Genomic DNA, 10,422 nt, shown 5'->3' with positions numbered 1-10,422 from the left:
ACATAACTAAAAATTTAAAAAGCTTGTGCATTACAAAATTCATTATCTTTAAAGGTTAAAATAGTCATTTTTCTCTAAAAGCTTGTAGCTCCTTCTAAACGCTACTTGAAGAAACACTGATCTAATTAGGGAGTTAATTAGATTTGGTTTATGTTCCTTTCATAATGGTTAATCTTCTTATGGATATTTGAGCTCCGACTTGATAATCGATCCTGCAAAACAGAACACCGTTACTCGTTAAGAGGGGAATGTGGGGGTTTCCCTCTTAACCAGGCTCCGGCGTGAGAATAAGCGACTGCTTTGAGAGTAATTAAGTGCTAAGAGTGAGAGTAGAGGGAATAGAATGTTTAACCTGTGAAATGAGGTCTCTATTTATAGCCGGAGAGGTGTAAGGGGTTATGGGCTGATGGGCCTTGGGCCGGAAGCGGACAACAAAACGGATATGCTCTTTGTCTCACTGGCGTCGACCGCTTAGTGGCTTCTAGACGTTCCTCGGTGCTGGCGCACCTTGATTGGAACCACGTGTCACTGCTGTCGGCCTTGTTGTCCTTCTGTCATCAGCAGACAAGTGGAGATCGTGGGACAGTTGTCTCCGTCCTCTGATTGGTGCCACGTAGGCGTCCTTGTGTACTTCTCGTCAGACGATCGTGGCGCACGATTGACCAGAGCCTGCTGGACGCTCATTGGCTCCTTTTACTGCCACTTGTACCTTGTGTACCACTGTAGGTAGCCGTGCGCTTCCTTACTGTGTGGTTCTTGTTGGACAGCAAACTAACCCGCGCGGGGTTAGTATGCTCATTTGTTCCAACGTTTCATGCTAAGTGCTGATATCTGAGCCTCTTGAGGGCCGTGCCTCGCGCGGGTAGATCAGAACGTGGAGTGTGGCGCGCGAGGACCTTATTAATAAGTTTACTGAAATAAGGAGTATGGTCTCACGCGCAAGCTAAGAGGAGGTTTGCGCGGCTTTTTGGGGACCATACCCCTTCACTACTAGTAGGAGCGTTTAACCAAAAGCTTCAAGCTCCTAACCTAAAAGGTTCAAGCTCCCTCAATCAAACAAAAAGGCATTTTAAATTTCTAACTATTATTCTAGACAATCGCTAAAGGAATTTAAGTTATTGACTATTAACACCCCATAAAGATACAGAACAGATTGTGTTAATAAGCAGCTATTCTTCTAAAACAATGGGAATAGCCCAGTGGTGTTGATGAGTTTAGATAGAGCTTAGGATAGGAGAGGTCAGGGGTTCAATTCCCATGGTGTACAACGTTAGCCATTCAAAAAAAAAATCGATTTTTTTTATGTTTTTTGACAATGAATATTACATAAGGATATAGAAAAGATGGTGCAAGGATCAGAAATATTTAGCGAACTACAGTCATCTTTTAATTAGATTTGTTAGATGTAATGTGGGGACCATACCATCTCCTAGTTCAAAGTGTATTTTAAAAGTTTTATAAATAAGGAGAAAAATGTCTGGATAGTCTTTTGTCGTTTGTTCAAATTTTACATAGTCTCTAACCGTCTAAAATAACAGCTATAGTCGTAAACTTTTGCTCACTCATTTCTCGCATAGTCCTAAGTTAAGTAGGTGTGAATTGTGAAATGACCTAAATGCCGTTATTATCAAAACCTAAGGCGGTGGGGTGTGGTCGGGGAAACACATCGGGGAGGTGAGGTGCCATGTGACCCCGACGGACCCCTCCCCTCCCCCCCCCCCTCCCCCGGAACCAGGGCCGGCTCAATCATTTTGGTGGCCCAAAGCGAAGCTGAAATTTGGGGCCTTTCTTGAGAAAAAAAAGGGTTAAATTTCCTCTTTGTTTGCTTGTTTAGCTGCTTCAGTTTTTCCGCAATTGCAAGATACCTTAAACCGAATGAATCATCATGGTCTTGTAGGGTAGGTTAGAAAGAAAACGGATGGAGGTAGCATCAAATAATAAGACGAGATTTATAACCAATAAAATATTCGATAGGTATGTTTTTGCTTAGAGAGAATCATAAGTTAATCCATATTTGAAACTGAGATAAGTAGTTAAAATAATGTGTGTGGTTAGATATAAATTAGCATATTTGAATCATCATGGTCTTGTAGGGTAGGTTAGAAAGAAAACTGATGGGCCTTGGGCCGGAAGCGGACAACAAAACGGATATGCTCTTTGTCTCACTGGCGTCGACCGCTTAGTGGCTTCTAGACGTTCCTCGGTGCTGGCGCACCTTGATTGGAACCACGTGTCACTGCTGTCGGCCTTGTTGTCCTTCTGTCATCAGCAGACAAGTGGAGATCGTGGGACAGTTGTCTCCGTCCTCTGATTGGTGCCACGTAGGCGTCCTTGTGTACTTCTCGTCAGACGATCGTGGCGCACGATTGACCAGAGCCTGCTGGACGCTCATTGGCTCCTTTTACTGCCACTTGTACCTTGTGTACCACTGTAGGTAGCCGTGCGCTTCCTTACTGTGTGCACAGTTCTTGTTGGACAGCAAACTAACCCGCGCGGGGTTAGTATGCTCATTTGTTCCAACGTTTCATGCTAAGTGCTGATATCTGAGCCTCTTGAGGGCCGTGCCTCGCGCGGGGTAGATCAGAACGTGGAGTGTGGCGCGCGAGGACCTTATTAATAAGTTTACTGAAATAAGGAGTATGGTCTCACGCGCAACCTAAGAGGAGGTTTGCGCGGCTTTTGGGACCATACCCCTTCAAGTCCCCCCAGTCCAGTGCTGCACCCATGCGCAACGCAAGTGGTTGGAGCTCTGGACTTAATGAAAACAAGAGTAAGGAGAAAATGTGCTTTTGATCTTGGTTAGTGTGGTGCATGTGGAAATTGTTGTTTCCAATTGCGCAGCTACCAAGGTAGGTTTTGAGGGATTTATTGTTTGTCCGATCAGGCGCGCAAGGTTATTGAAGGTGGCGTTTAGCTTGCGCGGCTCATGTAGCTTTTGCCTAAAGTTACTTGTAATTTTTATGGCGGGAAAACTTCGAAATTTGAACTCTGACAAGTTGGTGGGATAAGTCGTTGAGTGCGACGTTTGAGTTGACCTCTGGCACGGGTGTCATCATGCCGTCTGCGGCGGTTGTACTTCGTGTCAGGAGAGTGAGGCCCACGCGCGCGTGGTAACCGTCACCCCTAGTTTTCCGCTTGACGTGGCAGCCTCTCGTTGGTTAGCCTAGCGGCGAAAGCGGCACGGTTACCCATCGCATTAAATGCGATGGGTATATATATCCGAAGAGATGTGAGAGATCCTCACTTCTCTTCGTTGCTTTCTTACTCTCTCAAATTTCCTTCTTTGAATCCTCAAAGTTGGTTCTTCACATCTTCAAGATTTCTTCAAATCTTCAAGATTTTCTTCAAGTTTTTCCAGATTCCTTTTTTCGATATAATGAGTGAAGAACATCAAGAAGCTGCTGCTACTGAGGAAGGACCAGTTCCTGTCCTCAGATGGGACCTAGGGCTTTTCGAACAAATCGTTTGGAGCTTCCGATTCCCACCAGAGTGGGATGCCCGGTATCCGGCTCAGGGCCAGACCGCGGCTGATGCACCACCTGGATACATTACCCTATATGAAGACTTCTTTCTTCAGGGTAACTTCAGATTGCCGGCTACAAACTTCATGGGCCACATTCTTCATCATTACAACTTTCATCTATCGCAGATGAGCCCACCCGGGATGGTGAGGGTTCGTCACTTCGAGTTCTTGTGCCATTCTCATGGCATTGAGCCATCTGTGGATAAGTTTCGGGCTTTCTACCAGTTGCAGAGGACGATGGGTTTCTTCTCCTTTGCAAGCCGTGGTGCGGCGAAGAAGATTCTGCTAAACCCCCGAAGAGTTTCCATGACTGGAAACCTAAGTTCTTCTTCATCCGTGAAGAGGTTTTGCCGATTGCCATGCCCTTTAGGGATTGGACTGAGTCAATACCGAAGGAAGACCTCCCAATTCCGAAAAATGCCCGGTGGTATCAGCAGTTGACCCCAACCCCAAATCGGGTGTTTGGGGAAAACGTTTTAGTAGCGGCTAAGATGAGTGACCAGTGGTCACCCAACAGCAGGGAGGTTCCGGTGTTGAAGATCGGCGATCAAGGTCAGTTATCACCCTTTTTCTTTTTTTTCAAGTACTTTGCTTTAATTGTTACTTTTGTATTCACGTTTAGAGGCGCAACTGTATCAAGCTGTCTTCTCCACATTTGGTGGTTCCATGGGCGTGCGCCCCTTGCGCGATGATGAAGAAAGCTGGTATGACCAGATTAAGGGCAACTTCATGTTTCCGGTTGAAGGTGCCTTTGCTTCGCCGCCAACCGCTACTGAAGGTGCGCAATATCCTAAACCTCGTCCTTTGCGCTCTGTGACTTCTGCTGGGAAAGAGATTCTCTATCTTTCCAGCGAGGAGTCAGTAGGGTCTTCCAACGGCGAGCTAAGTTCGTGGTCTAAAATCTTTGCAGGTGTGTTGCGCGACCTGGGGATTGACCCAGAAGAGAAGAAGAAGAAACCCTCGAAGAAGAAGAAGACGAAGGTAGATGCTGAAGTGACCAGCAAGGGGACTGGCCCTAGTCGCGCAACCGCTGCTGCTGATAAGGTACTCTTCGCCTCCGACAAAGTGACTTAGACGATTTTGTTATAGTCAGTGACTCACTTGAAGGCTTACCGCGCACAGCTAAAACAAAAACTGGAGCGGGCGGCTCAAAAAGCTCTGGGAGCGCGGGTTCTCGTAACCCTGATGCATCAACCCTTATTTTCACAGAGATCAAGAAGAAGACCCCTGAGAAGGGTGTCAAGTTCAGTGAGCCAGGGGTGAAAAGGCCGAAGATTACCATCAAGTCTTCTGATACTGCTGCTCAGGACGCTGCGAAGGCTGCCGAGGCGCAGCGAAAGGCAGAGGAGAATCAGAAGAGAGAAGAAGAAAGGAAAAAGAAAGTTGAGGAGGGAAGAGGAGGAAGATGAAGAAGAGAGGGAAGAAGAAGGCGGAGGAGGAGAAGAGGAGGAAGGATGAAGAAGAGAGGAAGAAGAAGGCGGAGGAGGAGAAGGCAGCCGAAGAGGCGAAGAAAAAGGCCTTGGAGAAGGAGTTGGCACAGAAGAAGGCTATGGATCAGCCTGCCAATGTTCAGGGGCCTGAGGTCGCCCAACCTACCCACTCCGCGCATGTCGAGACCCATGATCGATCCAAGATCACTACTTCTAAGGGGTCGGGTCGGTTTACTTCTAGCGGCGCGAGCTCTGGTGGAGCTGGGGGTTATAAACCCAAACGTGATTGGGGGCGAAGGACACTGTCGGTGACCTATATTACAAAACTTATACCGGAAGAAGAACGCGGTGATGCTCCTCATCAAGCCCCCTGGGGGCTTAAAACAGAAAAGATACCTTCCATGAGTCGGCCCTTGCCGCGAGTGGTTCTTGAAACTCGTTTACTCCTGCAGAGGGTCAATCGGCAAAGGGCGAAGCCCCATGAATTGTTATATCGCACCTTTATACTTGGAGAGGCCAACGCTCGTGCTGCCAATTCACCAGATAGTTCGCGAATGGCGAACAATGGTTAGAGAGCGCGACGACTGGGGGTTATCGTGAGCGCATGTTAAAACGCATTGCTGAGTTTGAAAAGTCCAAGGCTGCTTTTGATGAGGAGAGAGCCAAATTTGAAGCCGATAAGAAGGCCGAAGAATGGGGCCGCGAGGGCCTGCAAAAGAAACTCCACAATGTTGAGGAGCAACTCGCCAAGGAGAAGGCCGAGTTCAAACGTATCTGCGCCCAAGACAACGAGCGCGCCTACGCGGCTCGACAGAAGATTGTTGATCTTGAGGCTAAAGTTGCTGATTTGACATCGAAGGTAGAGGAGGCGCATGGAGAGAAAGCTGCCAAGCAGCAGATGGAGGTTAGTTTATTTGTTTTCATTTATTCTTGCTATGTTGTTAACAAACTCGCCTAAGTTGTTTTGTCGGCTTCCAGGTTGAGTTATCTGAGGCCAAGGTGCAGCTGTCCAGCAAGGACAGAGATCTCCACGCCAAGGACGCTGAGATTGCGGAGCTCAAACGTCGCTTGAACGAGCAAATCGACAGATGTGAGTCGTTGGAGATCGACCTGGAGGCCGAGAGGGTTAAGGCTGCTACCGCTGAGGAGGTGCGTGCTGTCAGCACTGCCGCGCTTAACGTGGCTCAGACCAACTACTCCGAGGCCTAAGGCATCGTTGATACGCTTGTCTCGGAGGCTGAATGGATGCGCACTCGTGGAGTAGTGCTGGTAAGTTTGTACTTCTGTCTTTTATGTTTCCATCTTGCTAAGGGTTGTCCTTAACGCTTTTCTTTTGTTGAAGGTTGCCAACTCCATCTTAAATGCTGGCGAGCTAGATCGTGCCGTTGCTGCTCTCACGGATGCGGCGCGTGCGGTGGGTCATCGAGGAGGTTACTTGGAATGTGCCAATCACGTTGAGCAGATGCTAGGGCAGGAATTTGATGTAAGCCATTGCTCGGTGACTGAACATGCTGATGCTGCGCTTGCACATGCTGAAAACTCGTATGACAACCTTACCTTGCCTATCATGGATCTGGTTGTGGAATCTTTGAAGAAAGACGACTGGTGTCAGCGTCTTAAAGCAGTCCTCGATCCACCAGTTACCGTCGAATTATCCGATGAAGAACCAGCTGGTGATGATGGTGGAGATGGTGATGATAATGGCAACGATGACGATGGTGAGGATGACGGAGATGATGATGGTGATCGACGCGATGAATAGAATAGGTTGTTGATAGGCGTTTGTGCCTTGTGATTGTCTTTTGCAACTTGACTGTAAATGCTGCGTTGTTGCGCAAGTTTATTATATGAATCGTTTTCGTTTTTTCCGTTGCAATTATTGCATTGCTGTCAAAACGCAGGTTAAATTAACTCGAATAAATGGAAGTGTCTTTTAAGTAAAAGGTGACCGCCCGGTCTCGCGCTTTGTTCGCGGAGGACCTTGGAGGCGGTTCTTGTCAACAAATTTTAAAATGCTGGAGTGTTTTCGCGCTAATCAGAAGTTTAGCATGCATTTGTAACGAAAAAATGTAATAGAAAAACATGTCGTATGTTTTCATTAAGTCTGGAATGGGCGCGTAGGCCTTCATACATTAATTGCTAATAGCGTATAGCCGACACAGGAAAGTAAAAACGGGCGCAAGGCCGAAGTAAGTTACATATAACATTTGCGCAGTTGTTGCGCGTTCCATGTTCGTGGTAAGATGTGGCCATCTAGGGTGCGTAACTTATAGGCCCCTTTGCCCAGGACCTCGTGGATCAGATATGGGCCTTCCCATTTAGGTGCCAACTTCCCTGGGCGTTCTGCATTTGACGCTTCACTGTCGCGGAAGACGTATTCCCCTGGAGTGAAGGTACAAATGCGGACCTTTGTGTTGTAGTACCTTTCCAGCTGGGTCTTGTACTTGGCCTCTCTGATTCGCGCGATTTCGCGCCTTTCTTCCAACAAGTCTAGGCCAAGGCGTCTTTCCGCTTCATTATCAATTGTGTTGACCGCTGTCATGCGTGGTGAGGGTAGGCCAATCTCCGCCGGGATAACTGCCTCTGATCCATAGACCAAGCTAAAAGGCGTCTCGCCGGTACTTGTTTTTGGCATGGTTCGATGAGCCCATAAGATGCTCGGGAGCTCATCAACCCATCCTCGTCGCCTTGTCCCCAATCTGGCCTTTATTCCCTCGACAATGCATTTGTTCACGCTTTCTACTTGTCCGTTGCCTTGGGGGTGCGCAACAGATGTGAAGGTGTGTTCAATTTTCATCTCCTTCATCCATTTCTTGAGATCTTCTGATGCAAAGTTGGTGCCATTGTCAGTTACAATTTTGAGCGGGAGGCCAAATCTGCATATGATGTGCTCCAGATGAACTTGCGCACAATCATAGCTGTGGTGGATGCCAGGGCTTTGGCCTCCACCCACTTTGTGAAGTAATCGACAGCCACTATGATGAATTTTACGGCGCCGGGAGCATCCGGGAAGGGTCCCACCATGTCAATTCCCCACTGCTGGAAGGGCCATGCGGTGGATACGGGGATAAGATCGTTCTTGGGGCGCGGTGTTTTGGGAATGCCTCTGACAAGAGTCACATTTGCGGATCTCCTTCAGTGCGTCGACATGCATACCAGGCCAGTAGTAACCGGCGCTCATGATCTTCGCGACAACCATCCGTGGTCCGGAGTGAATGCCGCAGATCCTCTCGTGGATCTCCCTTATCAGGTAGTTCGCATCCTGGGGGTCCACACAGCGCAGTAGTGGCCCCAGGAAGGACTTTCGGTACAAAATACCGCCGTTCATTTCATAGTGTAGGGCTTTGTTTTGGATCTTCCTCGCTTCCGCTTTGTTTTCAGGGAGTACCCCTTCTTGCAAGTACTGGATTATCGGGGTCATCCATGAAGGTTGGCCCGTTTCGATCACGTTCACTTGTCGCAGCAGCACCGATGGATTCTTGAGTACCTCTATCCTTACATCTTTGGCAAGATGTTGAAAGGAGGTCGAGGCAAGCTTGCTCAAGGCATCAGCTGGCTTGTTTTCGGAGCGATTGATGTGTATAACCTTGTGAGATTTGAATTGTTGGAGCAATTCTTTCGCTTGTTCCAGATACAAAGCCATGACTTCTCCCTTCGCGTCGTATATGCCATTTACTTGACTGGCTATCAGGAGTGAGTCAACATGTGCGCGCAAGCTTTTGGCTCCCATTTTGATGGCGAGGCGTAAGCCTGCCAGAAATGCTTCGTACTCAGCCTCGTTGTTGGTGTTTTTGAAGTCCAACTTAATGGCGTAAGTAAACTCGTGATTCTCTGGGCTCACTAGGCGCAATCCTGCTCCCGCGCCATCTTCATTTGATGCCCCGTCGGTGTAAAGCATCCAAGTTTCATCTGTTGCATCTTTCTCGGGAGTCTCTATCAGCTCGCACTCCTTGATTTTATCGGCCGGCACTTCTGTGATGAAGTCGGCTAGGACCTGACCCTTAATGGCTGGTCGTGGCCTGTACAAGATGTTATGGCCTCCCTGTTCAATGGCCCATTTTGCCAACCTGCCTGATGTCTCAGGCTTCTGTAGTATAGTGCCAATGTGGAAGTTTGTAAGCACAGTTATCACATGGCCTGTGAAGTATCGGCGCAGCCTTCGGGAGGCGTGTAATAGCGCAAGAACCAGCTTTTCCATTGTGGAATACCTTGTTTCTGGGTCAGTGAGTACCCTGCTGACATAGTAGATCGGGGTTTGTACTCCGTTTCTGTCGACCAATAATACTGACCCTACTGCCTTATCCGAGGAGGATAAGTACAGTACGAGGGGCTCTTTTTCAAATGGTGCAGTCAGGGTAGGGAGTTCGATCAGACACGCTTTCATCTGTTGAAAAGTTGTTTCGGCCTCCGGGGTCCATTTGAACTCTTGTTTCTTCACACAATTGCGCAACGTGCTAATGAAGGGATACGACTTTGCGGCGTGATTGGAGAGAAAACGATTAAGCGCGGCCAGTCGGCCGGCCAGTCGTTGCATTTCTTTGATGTTTCGCGGTGAGGGCATTCGTTCTATAGCTTGTACTTTCTCTGGATTCACCTTGAAACCGCCGTTCGTGACAATGAAGCCTAGAAACTTCCCTTCTTCCATGCCAAAAGAGCACTTGGCTGGATTTAGCTTCATATTTACGCTGCGCAATGAGTTGAACGTTTTTTCGATGTCTTTCAACATTTGGTCCTCCTCGGGACTTTTAACCACTAGATCATCGATGTAAACCTCAATATGCTTTCCGATGTCACCTGCAAAGGTCTTGTCCATCAAGCGTTGATATGTCGCGCCTGCATTCTTCAGGCCGAAAGGCATCTTTGTGTAGCAGAAGATTCCAAGATCAGTTCTGAACGCTGTCTTGTCTTCATCCTCTAGCTTCATCTGAACTTGATGGTATCCTTTGTAGCAATCCAAAAAGCACTTCCATCGGTATGGCGCGAGAGAATCTATTTTTTTATCGATCTCAGGCAAGGAATAGCAATCCTTTGGGCACGCCTTGTTGAGATCGGTGTAATCTACGCACATGCGCCATCCGCCGTTTGACTTTTCGACCATCACTGGGTTCGCAACCAACTCTGATATCTTACCTCTCGCAAGATCCCGGCTTTGAGCAGTTCACATACTTGCTCGTTCATTGCTTTTGTCTTGTCTGCTCCTAGGCTGCGCCTTCTTTGGACCTTTGGCTCGACAGAGGGGTACGTGTTTAAGCAATGCTCGGTGATGTTGCGCGGGACACCGGTCATGTGTAACACCTCGAAAAATTTCGTCCAATAATGTCTTGACACGTGTCATAAGGTTCCGTTATGTGAAAACATGCTTTAGAGGACTAAAAGTGACAAACAGTGAAAACTATGGAACGTAAGGGTCCAAAGTGTCAACAATGGATAAATAGACTCTATGATAACCCCACATAATGTTTATAACCT

The 10,422-nt window shown here is 47.9% G+C and overlaps 1 protein-coding gene across 1 annotated transcript; it reads left to right on the top strand.

Annotated features, from left to right (window-relative positions):
• Positions 1-5,557: 5,557 nt before the first annotated feature.
• LOC118485508 (myosin-6-like) lies at positions 5,558-6,715 on the top strand. The gene is made up of 3 exons (XM_035981684.1): positions 5,558-5,857; positions 5,932-6,102; positions 6,296-6,715. Exons 1-3 carry the CDS (start codon positions 5,558-5,560, stop codon positions 6,713-6,715), a joined length of 891 nt encoding a protein of 296 aa, XP_035837577.1.
• Positions 6,716-10,422: the final 3,707 nt, after the last annotated feature.

The sequence above is a fragment of the Helianthus annuus genome, chromosome 2, assembly GCF_002127325.2.
Source record: "Helianthus annuus cultivar XRQ/B chromosome 2, HanXRQr2.0-SUNRISE, whole genome shotgun sequence".
Lineage (NCBI taxonomy): Eukaryota > Viridiplantae > Streptophyta > Magnoliopsida > Asterales > Asteraceae > Helianthus > Helianthus annuus.
The sequence above is the reverse complement of the archived record's forward strand: the minus strand, read 5'-3'. Positions and strand labels throughout refer to the sequence as shown.